The sequence below is a fragment of the Sinocyclocheilus rhinocerous genome, unplaced genomic scaffold, assembly GCF_001515625.1.
Source record: "Sinocyclocheilus rhinocerous isolate Xijiao unplaced genomic scaffold, SAMN03320098_v1.1 scaffold781, whole genome shotgun sequence".
In the NCBI taxonomy this organism is placed as follows: Eukaryota; Metazoa; Chordata; class Actinopteri; order Cypriniformes; family Cyprinidae; genus Sinocyclocheilus; species Sinocyclocheilus rhinocerous.
This window is the reverse complement of record NW_015658395.1, coordinates 652095-672276: the sequence shown is the minus strand read 5'-3', so window position 1 is coordinate 672276 and position 20182 is coordinate 652095. Positions and strand designations below refer to the sequence as shown.

The 20182-nt window shown below is 35.7% G+C and overlaps 1 protein-coding gene across 1 annotated transcript in view; it reads left to right on the top strand.

The window, feature by feature from the left end:
- Window positions 1-20182, top strand: part of col16a1 (collagen, type XVI, alpha 1) — a 70105-nt gene that overhangs the window by 41428 nt on the left and 8495 nt on the right. The window contains 32 exon segments of the mRNA XM_016530396.1: window positions 18-53; window positions 1398-1451; window positions 1548-1616; window positions 1923-1976; window positions 2478-2504; window positions 3704-3760; window positions 3918-3959; window positions 4179-4250; window positions 5180-5233; window positions 6844-6885; window positions 8396-8512; window positions 8699-8746; window positions 9835-9912; window positions 10894-10938; window positions 11820-11864; window positions 13545-13598; window positions 13682-13735; window positions 13862-13915; window positions 14419-14463; window positions 14834-14887; window positions 15221-15256; window positions 15430-15492; window positions 15765-15836; window positions 15960-16013; window positions 16214-16258; window positions 16474-16518; window positions 16952-17005; window positions 17543-17596; window positions 18205-18255; window positions 18344-18433; window positions 18546-18581; window positions 18989-19033. Coding sequence (XP_016385882.1) covers window positions 18-53; window positions 1398-1451; window positions 1548-1616; window positions 1923-1976; window positions 2478-2504; window positions 3704-3760; window positions 3918-3959; window positions 4179-4250; window positions 5180-5233; window positions 6844-6885; window positions 8396-8512; window positions 8699-8746; window positions 9835-9912; window positions 10894-10938; window positions 11820-11864; window positions 13545-13598; window positions 13682-13735; window positions 13862-13915; window positions 14419-14463; window positions 14834-14887; window positions 15221-15256; window positions 15430-15492; window positions 15765-15836; window positions 15960-16013; window positions 16214-16258; window positions 16474-16518; window positions 16952-17005; window positions 17543-17596; window positions 18205-18255; window positions 18344-18433; window positions 18546-18581; window positions 18989-19033 — 1746 coding nt within the window.

The following is a 20182-nucleotide window of genomic DNA, read 5'->3' as shown; positions in this document are numbered from 1 at the left end:
TTGATGTTCTCACTCAGGGTGAGCAGGGACCTAGAGGTTTTCCCGGAGCTGCTGTAAGTGCACAAAAAGTATTGTATTCTTGGGTGTTCACACATGGATTTGGCCCTCTGAGTGTGCAAATTTGCAGATGTTGTTCTCTTTGAATTGTCTGTATTTTTACTTGTCTACTGTTATTTGATACATATACTACTGTTCACAAGTTGAGGTTGGTACAATTTTTTAAATGTTTTTGAAGTCTCTTATGCTTACCAAGGCTGCATGTATTTGATTAAAAATACAGTAAAACAGTTATGTTGTGTAATATTATTAGAATTTAACTGTTTAACTGTTTTCTATTTGAATATATTTTAAAATGTAATTTATCCCTATGATGGCAAAGCTGAATTTTCAGCATCATTACTCCAGTCTTCAGTGTTATTAGGGCGATGCTGGTCCTTCAGGTATTGGCCTTCCAGGACTGCAGGTGAATGAACAGCTATTGTAATCCCTCAGAAAATCTGTTTTCATTTATACTATTTTTAGAGAAATGTGCGGGTCTCAGTTGCATTTAAATTATCCCTTAAATGCACCAGCTCTTTGTAATGTTTTGATGTTCTCACTCAGGGTGAGCAGGGACCTAGAGGTTTTCCCGGAGCTGCTGTAAGTGCACAAAAAGTATTGTATTCTTGGGTGTTCACACATGGATTTGGCCCTCTGAGTGTGCAAATTTGCAGATGTTGTTCTCTTTGAATTGTCTGTATTTTTACTTGTCTACTGTTATTTGATACATATACTACTGTTCACAAGTTGAGGTTGGTACAATTTTTTAAATGTTTTTGAAGTCTCTTATGCTTACCAAGGCTGCATGTATTTGATTAAAAATACAGTAAAACAGTTATGTTGTGTAATATTATTAGAATTTAACTGTTTAACTGTTTTCTATTTGAATATATTTTAAAATGTAATTTATCCCTATGATGGCAAAGCTGAATTTTCAGCATCATTACTCCAGTCTTCAGTGTCACATGATCCTTCAGAAATCATCCTAATATGCTGATTTGATGCTTAAGAAGCATTCTTATTGTTATCAATGTTGAAACAGTTGTGCTGCCTAATATTTTTGTGGAAATTATGATACATTTTTCAGGATTCATTGGTGAATAGGAAGTTCAAAAGAACAGCATTTATTTGTTATAGAAATCTTAAGACATTATAAATGTCTTTACTCTCTCTTTTGATCAATTTATAGCATTCTTGCTGAATAAAAGTATTATTTTCTTAAAAAAAAGATTTAAAAAAAATCTTACTAACCCTTTTGAACAGTAGTGTATGATACACAATAATAAATCAAAATAATAAATAAAACAACCCCCTCAATATAGAAACCAAGTGTGAAAACAGTCATGTGTATCCTACAGGGTCCAGAAGGACGTCAAGGACCCGCAGGGCCAATTGGACCAGCGGGACAAAGGGTAGATCACTAATGCAATAACACAGTACTCCTCAGTCCAAAAGACACAATGGATCTGACCTCACTGCTGTTCCAATGTATTGCTTGATATCAATAGGGTCCAAAGGGAGAAATGGGACCACCAGGGCCACAGGGGCCAATGGGAATGGGACCAATTGGACCCCCGGTAAGAACTTGAGATAAAACATGGACAAAAAAGTTATCCCCAGTCATAGGGACAGCCATTTTTTATGTTCTTGCTCTCTTCTTTACATTTAATACCTGAATGCAATTATGGATTTACATGGTGTATTTTGCATAAAAAAGAATGCAAGAAAAGTTCATATTTCATATTAAGTATGCTGTTATTCATAATCATGTTCACAATATACTATTTCATATAATACAAAATAGGGAGTGTAATGAGACACAGCCAGTGTGTTTTTATTTTTTGTCTTGCACTTGTAAATGATTTATATATTCTGTGTCACAGGGTAGGGATGGTACACAAGGATTGCCTGGGATTCCAGGTCAGGATGGGAGTTCTGTAAGTTTGTTTAGTTATTTATTTAGTCCTCTCCAGCAATGCTTTGCTCAACCCCTCTAGCTTATTCCCATATTGTGACATGCGCTCTGTCATTAACAAATTCACCCAAGCATATTGTCCGTTGTTCATTGCTCTGCCGTTTAGAGACGGCATCAAACGAACTTCCATAAACTGCAGAGACAAAGGCAGCGAGAGTTTGTTGTCTTGCCAGAGCTCGGCTCATTAAAAAAGCAAAGTTAGCGTTGTCTGTTCTCACATCAGATGTTAATTACTTGAGGCTTTGTCGCAGAGAGCTTGAGGAGTGAAGCCAGAGACAGACTCGGGTCATATCCGACTCTGCCTGGATCCCTAACAGCAACACATTGTCTGCTTGCATCACGTCACCTGTCGCTGCTCCTCCCCGATCCACACTCATCTCGCTGGCCCTGGAGAGTTACACACAATAATACTGTCTAACTGAGCCTTTGTGTGTGTGTGTGTGTGTTTCTCCTTGTCTTTCAGGGAGCCACTGGGCCTAAGGGTGACAAGGTAAGTGTCTGGATCAGTGAGCTGGGGAGGCGATTTCTAGGTTCCCCGAAGCAGTGACAATGTGTGTGTGGAGGGAACGATGAATAGGAGGAGTAATGTTTAGAGCGACCGTCTGTACGCACAGTGATGTGTCCACCCTGGAGACACAAACAGACGCATAAGTCTGACAGAAGAGTTTGACAGTGCTGAAAAAGTTAAAAATGCCCTCGAGCTAAAACAGGGCTATTAATTGGTGAATATAACAGCTGTCATCTGTAATCTGACAACATCACCGAGTATCAAAGAGAAAGGAAGTGTGCGTGAGGGAGATGAGAAAGAGAGACCTCGATAGAAAAGCCCTGGAAATGCTTCATTCTTTAATGTCCTCTGTTGTCTCCCTGACTAATTTGTCTAAACACAGAGGAAAGTGGCAGCTGATATCAAATGATGCATATTCTTCCTAAGTGTGATGAAGTGCTCTGTCATTCCTGTTGAGTGCCAGGATAGAATTCTACAGCAGAACCTTTTGTCATTTCGACGTCATGTCATGTTGCAACACAATGTCACATGCTTGTGTGTGTGTGTGTGTTTGGACCATGGGTATTATAGTTAACTAAAAATAAAACTGAAACTTAAATTAAAACATAAATTAATATATATAACATTTCAAATCTTATAAAAAAAATAAACTAATCTTATTTTAATTTAGTTTAACAGCATGTACTAAAATAACTATATAGACATATATGGAAAAAAAAACTACTAAATTGACAAATACACAAAAAAATCACAAAATATCTAACTAAAATGAAAATGGAAAATAAATTTTTTTAAAATTGATTGAAAATATTAGTAAAAACTATAATAGTATCTTAATGATACTGCTTGGTACTGTAATAAGGGAATTATCACTATAATTATTCCAAATACTAATTGGTTTGACCTATTTATTATATTTATACTTCTCAACTGTCAAATGTCATTACATTAAAACATTATTATTATATCTGAATTATAATTAATGCTCTCTTTTAGTGTAGATTGAATATATTTAATTTAAATAAATCATTTGTTCCAATAAGAAAACATAAAAACATTTAGAATACTTTAGCAACCACATAGTATCACCCTGGAAACAATCTAAACTAGTTATGGCAGTTTACTCAGAAAATGTCCAACTCACTATAACCAAATTGTTTTGTTTTTTTTCTGCATCGTAGGGTGAACCAGGAGAGTGCAACTGTTTGAATAATATGTCCCCTGGAACTGGCGGACCTGTGAGCTAATGCTTTATTCATTGTTGTTAATCAGGAGGACATTAGCACACTCTCACACATAAACAACTCAAAGAATTTGGGCTATTAAACATAACCTTTTAAATCATGAGACCTGATGTCATTCACAGTGCTGAATTTGATTACTCTTTTCTTGCAGGGGGTCCCAGGTGGTGAGAACAGGTGGCAGTCTGGTCCTCAGGTCTCACATCCGTTTTCACTCTTTATCTCCCTTCTGCTGCTTAAATCACTGCATTTTGAGAAGTTTATTAAAAAACAAAAAACTAGCCATTACAATAAGGTTTCAGGGCTACACTCTGCTAATAGAGACATACAAATAAATCTGAGAGTGATTATGACTCTTTTAATGAGTAATGAATGACCGTCTTCTTACTTTACTCATGTGCTTAATGTGCCTTAGGGGCCTCCTGGACCACCGGGCCCTCCAGGTCCCCCAGGGCCCCAAGGCTTTACAGGAATCCCCGGCCCACACGTGAGTATGAAACAGATGGCATCAGGGCGTACCTCTGCTTTTTCTTTCTGTTCCTCCATCCTGCTCTCTTTGTGGGGCTTCTGTATCGGGAAGGCCTGCATGGGTAACTCTGGGGTTGAACTAAAGCATATTTAAATGCACCAATAATGTTTACATTTAAAACATATGTTAATTTAGCAAATAATGTTTAACACCTAAAGCTGCCATCAATTAAATGTAATGTAATGTAAATGTAATGTCATGCAATTGTAATGTAGTTTGTAAAAGAGCGCTATATAAAAAATTGCTGTTAAATTTGCACGCTTTAAAGGGGCTTCTGGGATTTTTGGATAGTGCCGTGGGATGGGCTTTGTTAATGCCTGTGCTTTTAAAAGTTAATGTAAAGTAAATGTAAATTTTAATGTAGATTGTAAATCTAAAGCATTAATGTGTAGTTAAAATACTGCGCAAAAATATGAATTCAATGTAATCTTAATACATTCATTTAATAAGTAGTTGGGGATCATGCTGCTTTTTTCTTTTTAAAAACCATCCAGAAGCTCACTGTGAGGTTGCTGTATTTAATTCAAGTCCATTTGATATCTTTATAAGTTATGTTTTAAATATACAATGGCAATTGTAATGGTATTTAAGCCCATCATCATTTAAATCACCCTGATAAACTGGCAAATTTCCTTCTATATGATCTCACCGTGAGCACTGAGTGGTCTTTAACCTGGTGTTGTGTTGATTTCCCAAGCCTCAGAAGAGCTAAGATTAAAAAATAGACAGAGAAAGGCAAGAAAAAATGTAAATGTCTACTCCGAGCTGGAACACAAACCAGGAGAGGGTCCAGGGCTTTGGCTACTTTCCATCTGCCCCGCTGGAGAAGGAGGTGTCCAGATTGTGGCCACAGGCTAAACCAATTCAACCTCAGTTCCTTCTTACAGGGTATCCCTGGCAACGATGGCGTACCAGGGAAACCGGGTCCACCCGGCCAAGCAGTGAGTAACCAGACAGGGGGAGGAGCTTTATTACAGTATATAAACACAGAGCAAGGAGCCTGGTTGGTCGACTTCTGCGTTACAAGGGGAGCGGGTCGGGCCTCCTTTAACGCGGTGCGGGGAGATGGAGGTGATTCACGAGGACAACAGCAACTTTTTTATAATACTAAAAGGAACCAGTAAGCATGCAAGGATCTTAACTCGGCACTCCGTGAGGCATCTCTGTTGTCCTTTATGGCCGCCGAAGCTCCCATTACCCTTTCAGAGTTAACTCACAGTCTCCGAGGCTTTGTGTAATGGTAAACACTGCCATTGTTTTGAGTTACGGTTAGGGCGGCCATTACTGTGAGTGATGTTCCGTACAGAAAGAGCCATTAGATCTTTGGTTGAAAGCAGGATTTCGGCATTAATGGCCCCGTCTCTCCGCACGCATATTTTCTCAGCTGGCTAAAGGCCCATCCTGAAATCAGAGCTCCAAGCTTCCAGCCTGCAGTGGAAATTTGGCTGGATTTCAGTCCCGGGCCGCTTTGCTCCACTTCTATCGGCAGACTCCGACCACCGAATTCTTCCAGAGCACAATCAGATCTAAACCATGTTATTCTTTTAACTCTCGTTCACCAACGTTCGAGAAACAGACCACGCGAACAGCTTAATCCCAAAACTAGTTTATTAATACACAAATAAATTCTGTTCTATAGCGCCAAAAACACTAAATAGTTCACTTAAATAAGAGTAACGAATAGCATTAGGAATTCAAAGGGTTCTTTTAAAAAACTAAAAGTGCAAACGATGACCAATTTCCATATTAAAACCTTAATTACAGTAGATTATTTGGATGGCGTAAGGTGCAATGAAGCCACTTTACTGAGATGTTAAGAGCCCAAACCAGCCAGTAGTGAGAGGAAATGACGTACTTGAAGCACATCAATATCTACCTTTAAGAGCATCTGAGAGCCGCTCTCATATTCGGTCAAGTTCTCTGGTTTAACTGTAGTTAGAGTAATATTTCAGTCCTCTATACAAAAAGGTTAAAATACTCTGGGGATTCGTTACATACTCCACATATAGGGTTCCATTATATCACATTGTGGATGTTGAACAGTGAAGTTTTGTTTTTTTGTCCTTCTGAAAGTCTTTTGTGCTCTGAAACTAATGCTTTTTAAAGTAGGATGTGAAAGTAACTTCTTATCCATGCTGTGAATGGCCAGCTAGCACAATATTTTAACCATAATTAATTATATTTTAATTTACATGTTTATGGATGCAATTAGTCAGTAAACTGTTTTGAAATGACAGCATAATACATAATTGTAGCATAATGTGAAATAATTTATCATGTTAAATTCAGGTTTTTTTCCTGAATAATTTCATGCAAAATAGTTCCATTATTAAAATGAGATTTTTGTTATTAATGACATAATGAGATCATAACTTTACTTTCAAAGCAATGCTTTTTAAAATAACTTTTAGTGTACTGCATTGCCTTGGTGTCACCACAGTCACTTTCTTCTGAACTTCTGATGATAATCACACATTAATTAAGTTGTAGTGAAGTGAAAAAGTGTTTTTGATGCAGTCAACATGTCTTGACTGTCTCCTCCATCTTGCAGCCTCCAGTTTTTCTGCCTCAGGATTCAGCTTCCACAGGCCAGGTAAGCAACGCATCTGTATTAACTGCACGTGTTCAGCTTCTCTCTCTCTCTCTCTCTCTCTCTCTGTATGACATTATTAGTATGCATGTGCAAGGAAACACTGGTATTATCTGGTAATATAATGTGTACAGAAACATACACATTAGCATTGTTGGTGTGGTGTGAATAAATGTTAAATTTGTCTATTCTGCCGCCAATATTGCACACATACGACAGCAAGACATCTGTGCAATGCATGCATTTTCATTTGGAAGATGGAATTGTTAGTGCAGGGGTCTTCAACCTTTTTGAGGCCAAGAACCCCATGGTGGATAGAGAGATGAAGCAGGAAACCCCTGTTACATATTGCATAAAATCTGACATACGTGACATACATATACAACCATATTAATGTATATACATAGTTTATGATTCTTACATGGCGAAGCTATTAAAAATTTATTTATTTATTCAAACTGCCATTCAAAAGTTTGGGATTGATAAGCATTTTTAGTCTCCTATGCTGAACAAGGTTGCATTTATTTGATCAAAAATGCAGTAAAATGGCATGTTTTGAAATAATATTACATTTAAAAACAACAGTTTTTATTTTATTTAAATTACATTTTAAAACATAATTCATTCCAAAGCTGAATTTTCGGCAGCCATTACTCCAGTCTTCAGTGTCACATGATGCTTCAGAAATCATTCTAATATATTAATTTGGTGCTCAAGAAGCATTTCTTATTATTATCAGTGATGACAGTTGTGCTGCTTGATATTTTTGTGGAAACAATAATGCATCCTTGCTAAATAAAAATATTTTGATAAATTTATGCTAAATAAAAATATATATTTTTTAAAACTTACTGACCCAAAACAAAATTAAACTTCTTAACTCTGTTTATCTAGATACTGATTTAATATTGCATTTTTGGCAGCATAATTACATTACATTTGTTCCATAAATTAGTTTGAGCTAACCAATTATTTTAGAGCATTATTAGTTTTAGAGCATTATAAGTTTTAGAACATTTTCTCATGTTTGATGTTGAAAAATACATTTAAAAGACATTTGGCAGGTGCATTTAAGATGTTTAAAACTTTGTTTAGATGTTTATCAGTTAAGGCACTTAAAACATAATTTTTTATCTTTTTATAATCTTTTTTCACCCATGTCTTAATGATAAATGTGTGCTGTTTGAGCAGAAGAATATTGGTTCGAAAATCATTTATTTTGCAAACCCTAGTGTTTTGGCTTTGAAACGTTGTACATTCTTTAAGCTGAGGTTATTTGGATTCTTGCATTCCTGCTCTATCAAGCTGGAATGTGAGAGCACAGTTTTTACTGTTAACAAAATATCCCGTGTTTAAATTTCACACACCTTCCTCAGTCTGTCTGTACCTTCTTACTCTTTAATGCAGCAATACTATTCACTTGTAACTGCATGCAAATGCTGTGTTTTCATTGTTCATTTGCTTCTTGCAGTGAGTACACATGTGTTTGTGTCATGTGTATGCTTCACTGTAGGAGGGCTGTGGCGATTGCTCCACGGGCCTACCTGGTGTGCCCGGCAAGGTTGGCTCTAAAGGCGAGAAGGGAGATCAGGGCAAGCCTGGGGTTGTACCCTCAGAAGGATGCGAACGGGTGAGAGGGATGAATGATGGATGATGTGATTGGTATTAGACAGGGTGTGGGTTTGTGTTGATAACATTGATTTGTTCACTTGTTGTATGCTTTCTGTTTGGCATGCTGTTTGATTTCTACAGTCGTTTTGCACATGCTAGAATATATAGTACTAAACCTACTAAATCTCTATGATCAACTTTACAGTGTCTACAGCCTCAGAGACCACAGAGAGAAGAAACACCAAGTGTGCCTGTAAGTTCCCTATCGCATAAAACAGTGATAGGGAAGCATCCCAAGCTACAAGCTACTCATAATGTTAAACAGTTAAACTACAGTCATAGCTATTTACATTCAAGCTATTTAACTGGGTAAATATATCACTAGACATTTTTTTTTAAATTCTGCATTCAGCTGTATCTATCTGGCACAAAAAAAATAATCTTCGAAAGGTCTTAATTATGATGACAGGATTAAAAATATAAACAAGTTTAATAAATTAATATTAGTACTGTAAAGTTAATATTAAAAAGTAAAATATTTAGTTAAATGTTGCTGTTCATCGTGTTTTGATGTATATAGCTTGAATTAAACTAGAAAAACACTATATAAATGGGTCCAAAACGATGAACAACAGCATTTAACTAAATATTTTACTTAAAAAATGATGCAGGCCATTATACAAGGTTTTTTATATTTATATTAGATTTATATGTATATAAAATACATTTATTTCATAGTAAGTATACTTCAAATTCATTAACATTTATTGACATATCACTTAAGACTTACTAATATAACATTATAATTAACCTTTATTTGGAGTATTTCTTTATTGCACATGCACATTTCTTAATATTATGCCTAAAATGTGTTTTAATATCACTATTAATAAGCATTGTACAAGCTCTGTATAATATCAGTCTTCAGTCTTTATATGCAAGTCAAGATATTTCAAGTGTACCTTGCAATGTATGCTTGCAATAGTTCCAGTTTGGCACAATCAAATATACTTCATTATATCTTTAGTTGGACTTCAGCACTACTTCCGCACAATTTAAGTGCATTAAGAACAAAATTAGTTGTTTCAATTCAGCAGACTTTATGTATACCAGTTTAGTATACTAAAAGTACAATTGCAGGGTATTTTATTAAGCACATAAATATGTAAATGTATTCATATTACGCTTAGCACAAAATAAATGCATTTCAAATACATTTTAGTATATAAAACTAGTGGAAGCTACTATCATGGTATTGAAAATGTTATTATTTGTGTTTCTCTTCAAATTGTCTTAAGCATTTCCTGATTGCAACCCTTCACGTCTGCTCAATGTTTTTAGACGAGTAACAGTGGTCAGTGCGTTGGTGCACCAGGGATGCCTGGATTCCCAGGGGACCCAGGGGTCAAAGGAGAGCCGGTGAGAGACCTTGCTGAGTTTTCATTATTACCAGTGCCTATTAGAGAGGATACAAGAGCTAACAACACAATACTATAATAATATTATAAGCCAATATATATAGCACACTCAAATTCTATTATTCTGCCCCCAATTCTATAACAGATTTGTGTTATCAGAGGCTTAGGAATAATCTGAAAAGGTGGTGGACACATTTATAAAACCTTATCATCTTGGCTCATGAATATTAATTAGGTGATGTAATGTGTGTCCTGTTGTCCTAACTGATTTGCTGGAAGACAAGTAGGTGGGCGCTAGGCATAGTAGGATTACTTCACACCGCCTTCACGTTCATTCAGTCCACTGCTGATGCAACCGGTTGGCAGAGACTTCTGCCTGGTCTTAGTCATCGTCGTCAGCTACTATTTATTTCAAAACAGAATCAAAACAAACATTTATATTCAACATAGAACTTGCTCCACATATAGCTACAATGTGGCCATAACATTGTTTTTCTGCATCAAGTGGCATTTAGGTATATTTACACAGACTCTTTAGAGGTGGTGTGAATACATTTACACTGCACTTAGAATAGCACAAATAATGCTATGAAATTAATGGGTTTTTACATGGGTTTAGAAATGAATATTGAAGTAGCTGATTTGTTCAGAAATTAAGCAAGTTACTGTCTTTATGAATGGGTCACTGAATCATTAGTTCACTCGATTCGTTCAAAACCATGGATTTATTCTGTAATGAAACAGCTGGGTTTTTCACCCAGAAATCACAACTGTTCGTTTGAATTCAACTTGTTTGAATCCATTTAGGTTGGCAAAACTGAGCAAAAACAAACAATATTTTAACACAATATTAACTGTACATTGAACTGCTATAAATAAATGTTAACACATTTTTGTTCATAGTTAATCGCATCAAATTAACAAATTAACATGTTTTATATATATATATATATAACATTATCCTTGTCTCTGTTCATTGTAGGGTCCTAGAGGTGAGCGAGGACCTCCTGGTCTTCCTGGAACCCCGGTAAGTTTCTACTTTGCCTGTTATGCCTCAGATTGTCTCCTAAAATGTCATTTCTGGCAGGATTGCCTTTTTAGCCCTCTTTTCTTAGAAACTGAGGGAGTGACAGCAACCCCAGATGGCTTTCAGAGTACAGTCTGTATCATATAGAGACAAACCAATGCTGAGCACTTGTTTCAGAAGTACAGCAAACAGTGAAATGTTCTGCATGAATTCATCTAGTCACTAACATTTAATCCCACAATGCAGTGTTTGTTTGCACGATCCATTTTGTTTTAGGGTTCAGTGTTTTCAGTTAGAATGGACCAATACGCGAGAACAGTGTATTTATTACTCTTTGCTGTGAGGTTAGAGAGGCCCCTACTGTTTTAGCTCAGAATTGCATAATGGTTTCCAAAATAGTCCCAAACCTATGCCTAAACTAATTTCAACATGAAAAGGCGAGTTAAGACTTTGTGGCCATTTAAACTTGTGTGCACTGGCTGGGGAGGATTCTTTTTTTATTTATAAATTAATGCTTTTTGTTTTCAATAATATCAACTACAAAGGATTCCAGGTCAATAACCTTAACCCTCAATAGCTAAATATCAATTACTATGAAAACAAAAAGCAACAAACTCACTGAAACCCACTGAACGTTGATCGTGATCCACTTAGTATTGTGCAGTGGACCACACAAGTAGTTTTTTGGTTTTCAATTCTGTTGAGTAGTACAGTTTTGTCACACTTTACTAGTACCAATATTCAAAACCAAGTAAAACAGGCTGCATGACTATGAAAAAAATGATTGGGATGCATGTGTGACAGGATTGCTTTTTTTGTTTTTGTCCATTATAAAGGAAAATATTTCTAACTGTTGCTCTCTTACTATCATTCTTTTATAGGGCAATATTGGTTTCCCTGGTCCTCAAGGGCCTCCTGGACTCTCTGTAAGTCAAAGCATGCCAACTCACGATCAGCTCAGACAAACACCGTAGATGTTTAATTACCTCAGGAAGCCAGCCCATCTTCTCTCGTGCGCCCCAATGAATGCCATGACAGAGAAATAAAACTGTACTGCTGTGGTGCTTGTTCAATTATCTCTCCATAGCCATTGTGTATGTGCTGCTGACAGGTTATTTTGCAACGCCTTGAATGGCATGTTTTAGCAGAGGTGTGGGCTCACTGATGAATTGAGTCTGAGCCAGAATGGATTTTATTTTAATGTTGTCCAGCTTTATGCTTTGTGAGCTTTATCTGACTTTCTTTAATTTGCTTCAATCGAATCTGTTTGAAACAACAAACTCAGCGGCGTAGATTTTGTGCAGTTTTTTTTTCTTTTCCTATTAGCACGGGAAAAACAGAAAATAAAGATTTACAGTAGGCCAATGTTTTCCAAATTGAAATTTTCTGTGGAATTGATCCACTAATAGAATGATATATAACTGAATCGCTGAGGAGACTGTGCAGTCAGCAAGATTCAGGAAAATAACAGAAGGACATTGGCAAAAGAGACAGCCAGTGGAGGGATACTTTTTTCTTTTTTTCGTATTATTTAAAGATGAAGCCAAATACTCCCTCTTCTATTTCCGTTTAATGTGCAGAGACAACTGTAAGTGAGCGATTATTAAGTTCCTGAAGAGTCTAAACACTGGCTCTGTGACAATTTCACAACTTTGTTTGTTGGAGTGGCCTGGCTCGACCTGTGTTGTGAGTTTAGAACGGACTGCTTTCATTAATCATTCTTAAATTAAATTAAAGTTAAACCAGTGAGATCAAATCCACCTGCTAAACATAGCAATGCACTTAATGATTTAACACCCATGAAGCAGATCTGAGACTTTCAAACCTGCTGCCGGCAACTCTTAAATTCATTATTATTATTTATGCAGCTGTATTTTTCTTAAGGGAAAGTCTTTATGATGTTGAAATCCATTTGTCCTTGACCTTGCTGAAAAACCCTCAGAAAAAAAGAATGTTTTCTTCCCACAGGGTGCAAATTTACTTAGTTTTTCTCAGTCGATTTTAACGAAGGTCAATGCATTTAGAAAGAGTAAAATATTATTAGTATGAGAACAGTCTGTCTGGGAATATTATTTCATTACTGTTTCGATCTCTATGTTAACTGCTTAAAGAGCATTGACCTTCATTTAGGGAAATGTATCGAATCGATTAAGTAAAATCTGTAAACCGTTAAGTGATGTATCTATGCAGGATGTGTTTACTGAAGGATTATCCGATATGAGATTCAGCTCAGGTCCATGCTTTTTTCATTATGCATGCAGTAGCTAATAGGCATGTTTTGTTCCGTGACTATAAAGTTAAAAACAATAAAAACAATAACTCTGCATCATTTGTCTGTTCCTGGAATAAAGATGGCAGGAAAGAAGGATTCATTAATTCATTCCCTTACTTTCAGCCCTCGCTTAGAAAACAAATGCCAGGCTTTGGCAGGTGTATTAACTGTTTTGTTTTGCTGTTAAGATCACAATGATGTGAAATGGAGGGCTGTAAAAACAAGTATTCTCCAGAATAGATATACAGTAGATATAAATAGATATAAAATAGATATAAAATGCTTTTATTTGCATTTTTGCTGGCTGTGTCGCTAATGTCTTTTTTAAACATAGGGTCAACAAGGTCAAAGAGGGACAGATGGACTTCCAGGACAGAAAGGTGAACAGGTGAGTAACTCAAGAATATATAATAAAAAGGAGCCCATGACAGTTTGCTATATTATTGAGGTACTTTTATTATTTTCACAAAGGGTCCACCAGGAAATCCTGGCTATCCTGGAAACATGGGACCGCCTGGACTTCCTGTAAGTGGTATTAACATTTTGTCCAGTTGACCAGATGCAGAAAAAGCATATATTAATGTTTTGTGACATGTTGTATAACTGATAAATGTTTGATTGTTGGGTTAAAATCATTATGCTTTTTTCCAGGGCCTTAAAGGAGAGCGTGGCAGTCCAGGAACCGCAGGGCAGAAAGGAGATTCGGTAAGAATGCACTCTTTAAACAATGATAAACTTCTAGTATCCAGATCATCCATTTTTAATGGGATCTGACTATTTTATGTCAGTAATTTTGTCATTTATTTGATCAAAATACAGTAAAAACTGTAGTTTTGTGAAAGAATACAACACAAAATATATTAAATAGAAACATTTTATTTTAAAATGTTTTTTTTCTGCAATGGCAAAGCTGAATTTTCAAAAGAACAGCATTTGTTTAGAATATAAGATTTTGTAACAAAATAAAAGTGTAATTTTGATTAATTTAAAGTGTCCTTGCTGAATACAAGTATTCTTTAAAAAAATAATCTTACTGACCCCAAACTTTTGAAAGATATACTTATTGCATAGAATTACATACTTTCCAAACCACCTCAACCTTTTATTTTGATTCTCCTTTGAGGGTTCAAGCCACACAGCAGCATTCACAGGAAATCGTATAATGACTTGGTAAACAGTTTTTGAAACTTTGCACTGTTTTTATATAGGGTCCACCGGGATCTCCAGGTTATCAAGGACCAGTGGGCCCTGCAGTGAGTAAACATCCAGTTTTTCTGCTTCACGTATATAGACTCTGTATATTACCTGAAGTCATGACCCTCGACTGCACTTCACTATTTTGTTTTTTATCATTGTGTTTTTCAAAACAAACCCTTATGTTTATCTTGGATGACTGATAATCATGCACGGTATATATGTTGTAAGCCAGATTCCCTTTTGTATTCTCTTTGTGAGTAATAACTCTCAGATCAAACAAACAAGCTTCAAACGTTTTGTAGATTCATTGTGAACAACTTTTTTGTTCTTTCCTTTGATTGTATTTCTAACAAAGATTCAACATTGTTCTCAAAAAACTGTGACAGTTTTGTGGTGTTAAAAAACATATGTTTGCTTGACTGGCAGGGTCCTAAAGGGGAAGCTGGAACAGCGGGACCCGTGGGACCAAAGGGAGATCAGGTATGAAATCATGTTACTGATATATTGACAACAATTGTTCTCTTATGTTTTTATATATGTCATATCTCTTGATATCACATTCTCATGATACCTTATTCTTTGATATTACACTATGTAGAGCAAGATGTTCTGTTTGCGTCTTCAAATTTACAAGCCCAAGATCTAAGAAGTGTGCTAAACATATACCTGTTTTGTTTTTTTTCCCCTGGAAAATAAATATTTATAACATTGTGTATTTACTCAATAAATTCCCAGGTGGAAAATCTTCATTTTGTTGTTGTGATTACAATTTGCAGTGCGCATAATAACAGTTCTTGCATCTTTTGTTTACAGGGCTTCCAAGGATCTCAAGGATTCCCAGGACAACCGGTGGGACTTCAGTCATTATCTGTCATCTTTCTGTCATAATTTCCCCTACTGTTTCACACAAAAAATATCACATTATAGAAGTGAAATGGATTCCAAAATGCAATTAAGCCTCATTTCTCTGAATATGCTAATGGAACAAGCCAGATGTCTTACTGTTGCCTTCATGTCTCCAGGGTCCTCCAGGTTTCCCAGGAAAAGCAGGTCCTACGGGCCCTCCGGGGCCACAAGCTGAGAAGGCAAGTGACAGTACTATAATGCCTGAACATGCATTGATAAATGAAATTATACAACATAGTGACATTCCTGGCTCATGCTGGAAATAAATCCTTACATGAGCAATGACATTTGATAAATGACTTATCATTTGCAATCATATGCTTTATCACTTATGGTCACTTTCACAAGCAAGCGCTCTGACATACCATGCTTTAGTCCTAAAATGGCTTGACTTGTGGATTTCAGATGCTTCTCTATCATGCACTCACCCTTACTTTATCTACTCCCTTAGGGTGGTGCTGGAGTTCAGGGCCAACAGGGACCCACAGGTCCCCCAGGATCTCCCGGGTCCCCAGGCATGCCTGTGAGTCTCAGAATCCTCAGAATAGACACATTTATAGCAGCCATTCAGCCTATCTAGTGTCTGTACACAATTAAAACTTTCACAAAGTAATCATATTGTTTTGCATTTTGTATTTGTTTAAAGGGGCCACCTGGGATGGAAGGACTTGATGGCAAAGATGGAAAACCAGGTTTAAGGGTCAGAAAAGATAAAAATACTATAACCACACATATTATATTATAGTATTACATATATATATATATATATATATATATATATATATATGTATGTATGTGTAATGTGTATAATATATATAATGTGTATATATGTTTATCTCCGTTTCTATCATATTTTCTGTTTTTACTATTTCTAACTGTTTTATTCTCACAATTAAACAGGGTGAACCAGGAGTGCCTGGCCCTGCTGCACCCAGGGGAATGCCGGTATTAAACGTGCCATATTTTCTTTCTTTGTTTTCACTTTCCAAGTTCTTTGTAGATTTTATCAGTGACACATGAATACCAAAATCAACAGTTGGAACAAAGACTGAAACAAAGAACAAAGTCAACATTAATTAGGCATCTCCAAGGAGGAGCTTGACTTGACTTTTCTCTGATTGGAAAAGGCTTACTTGTTTTATAACTGTTTCTCATTCCAGGGTTTCAAGGGCATCAAAGGACACACAGGTCTCCCAGGAATGAAAGTACGAGGCTTTTCTTTGAGTTTCATAGCCTTGTCATTATTTCTATTTGAAATGTGTAGTGCATAAATGAATAAAAAATTACTATTTCCATTGATCCTGTCTTTAAAGCTGATGCCTGTAATGTTTTTGATGTTCAAATACTTTCTCTTAATGAGCAAAGACAACTACAAAAGTAACATTGCATTTTCACATTGTTCTGTGTGTCTGAATTGCTCTACATGCAAACTTTGAGCTCAGTCTGTGGTGTTTGGAAGTTTGGAACAAGACAATTTGCTATCCCAAACAATGGGAAAACATTTTGGAAACAATCATAATTTTTTCCAAATCCATTTGGCACTTCCAATGATGCAGAGATTACACACAACAGTCTATATTTTTACATATCTCTTTTGTCTTTTAATCTACATCACCCACTCTTCATTGTTATCTGTAGGGAGATAGAGGACCTCAGGGACCTGCTGGAGCAGCAGGAAGGCCTGGTCTAGAGGTAAGCTGTCTTCTGTTAGATATATTACCACTGAACCTTTAAATGTGCTATAGATTTCCTTACAAATGCTCTATATATTTCAGATAATGAAAGAATGCTTTGAAAATAGGTTTCTGCACCCTTAGACCATTAACATACTTCGTAAGCAAACACAGATGCAAATGCTTGGCCAACGTATTGCAAACGCGTGATCCCATTGTACAAACCTAATGTGTTGTCATGTTACTGTGGCAGTAACAAACCTCAATACTCATGAGTAGAGTTGGCTCTTTTTTGTGCCAAGCCATTTCGATGTTCTATCCACAGAGTGGAGATGAAGAGACATACTTATGTTTATAATATCTAATATATTCAGGAATATTCTCTTTAAACGGTTGCTCCATTAGTTAGAAGACAGTTAACACTTATGTCCATAATATAATATTACATGGTTTCCTTTACGGCAATGCTGAGAACTTACAGTATTCGCATTGTGCTTTAAATTGCAATCTGACACACACGTCTTGATAAGTAACAACTTTTTTACTCAAATTTCAGGGAGATCCTGGTCCTTCCGGACCACAAGGACCACCTGGAGCTCCAGGACATGTGGTAAGTATTTAAAATATCTTGTAATCTACACTTTTTTGGGTTTGTACATTACCATTCAACAGTTTGGGGTTGGTAGGATTTTTTTTATTTATTTTATTTTATTTTTTTATATTTTTGAAAGAAGTCTCTTGTGCACACCAAGTCTGCAGGAATTTGATCAAGAGAACAGTAATATTGAGAAATAGTATTAGAATTTAAAATAGCCATATTCTAATTGAATATATTTTAAAGTGTAATATATTTCTGTGATGGCAAATTTGAATTTTCAGCAGTCATTATTCCAGTATTGAGTGTCACATGTTCCTTCAGAAATCATTCGATTATGCTGATTTGGTGTGTTGAAAAAACTGTTGTTATTTTAGGATTCTTTGATGAATAGAAAAAGCAAAAATTACTAAAATAATTTATTTGAAATATAAATATTTTGTAACATTGTAAATGCCTTTACTTTCACTTTTGATCAGTTTAATGCATCCTTGCTCAATAAAAGTATTAATTTCTTGACAACAAGAAATTTTACTGACCTCAAATTTTTGAATGGTAGTGTACAGTACAGATAAACCACTTGAGAATATGATAAATTAACACTTTTAACTGGAAATTTCTAGGGTGCTGCTGGATCTTCAGGACCACCAGGACCAATTGGGCCAGCTGGAGTGGTGAGAAAAAGTCTTCTAAAACAAATAATATCTCAGAGATGTTTTTAATCGTTTGAATGCTTTACTGTATCTTCTTGTTCTTTACCAGGGCATTAAGGGAGACAAAGGTGAGGCAGGAGAGAGAGGACAGTCTGGATTACCTGGCCCACCAGGGCTCCCAGGACATCCAGGGCTGATGGTTAGTACCTAAAGTTGGTTTACCATAATATTTATATGAATAAATATTTATAGTGTCTAATTAAATTATTCTTTTAAACCTTTTTCTGTCCCTGTTTTTTTATTTTCTGTAGGGTGAACCAGGAAGTGATGGAGCAGCAGCTAAAGATGTAAGTATCTCCTTTGATTTGCTCCTGTATACAACTTTTTTGCACAATATGCAACTTAAAAATCTGTCTGATTAAACCTTAATTCCAAAGAACCTGTCTCCACTTTGGAATGCACAGATAAAAAAATGTATGAGCAGTTACAGTGTAATTAGGTGTTTACACAACACAGACTTGTGAATAACAAAGATAACTCCCAGCTGTCATATTTGGAATTCTTGAAACTGGAATTTTGGCTTAATTGGATTATTAAAATCTGGTTAAAGCAATTATATTGAAACATTCAAAATTGAAATGAGACCAAATTCTGGTTGATATTGCAATGTGTTTGCACATAGACCCAATGATTATTACTGCAAACCTTCTACTATTTGTCCCAGTTTCACTCTTGTAATTATTTGTAACCGCAGGGAGCCCCAGGCCTGCCAGGAGAACCTGGTCCACAGGGACAGAAGGTAAGATGCATTGTTTTCACATCTCTGTTATAATGTCTTTGCACCATTGAACGCTGACATCTTTTCACATGCATTTGGATACATCTTATTCAGGCATAAGAGAGAGTTCTCCCCTCCCATCGAAGTGTGCTCAACACATCCTGTTAGTTTTTGTGCTTACATTTGTTCAATGAAGTTCTCAGGTGGCTCCATCTGCAATCACAAGAGCATGTTATCTAACCTCACTTTGCCTTCACTCTTTAGTTTTTTCCTCCCTCATCTGCCACAGTAGCCTGTTTGAACACCACTCTCAGCTTACATAGTGACACCATTATGCTCCATAATAAAGCCATAGAGGAGCCTCTACCTGTCACTGTGACAGGACAGCATTGTCAGGCTTTTGAAGTTTAGGTGTGAATGAGATGAGAGCTGTGCTTTTCCCTCGACCCATTAGCAGAAGCCCTTAAATGTGTAAACAAGTGACTTGCTCTATATATACTGCTACATGTACAACATTAGTGTTGGGAATGCTACTTGTAAAGTATTAAAAATATCCAACCTTACAATCCGTTATCAAAAAGTAGCTAGCTACATTGAAGATATTGTTGGGGCAGTGTCTTTTTTTAAATATGTAACTATTAGCAATAATTAGCATTTTAACCAATACAATTAGACAACACTGTAATTTATATATGTAAACTGAAAACATAACAATAAACTGCATAAACTATATATATATATATATCCACAAAAAAATATATATATGAAATGCGAAAGAAACCAATATTTGTTTGTTTTAGGCCATTTTCTAAATGAGCCATTTTTGTAAGTAAAAAAATAAATAAATACAAAAAAAGTGTGTGCTCAGCTGCAGTGTATAACTAAATAAATGAAACATTTTTTAACTATCTTGCTTAATTTAAATTAAAAATAATTAATAATTTGATATTAGATGGAACAAATGAATGTAAGAAGTGTTGCCTTTGCAACTAAATAAAATATGTTTATAGGCACGTACTAAAGTTATGAAAACTGAAACAAATTTTTTTTAAAAAGTTATAGAAATATTTCATTTAAAAAAGATACAATTAAGTAATTAAAAATACTAAAACTTAAATAAAACCTAAAATAAAATAGAAATACACACACACACACACACACACACACACA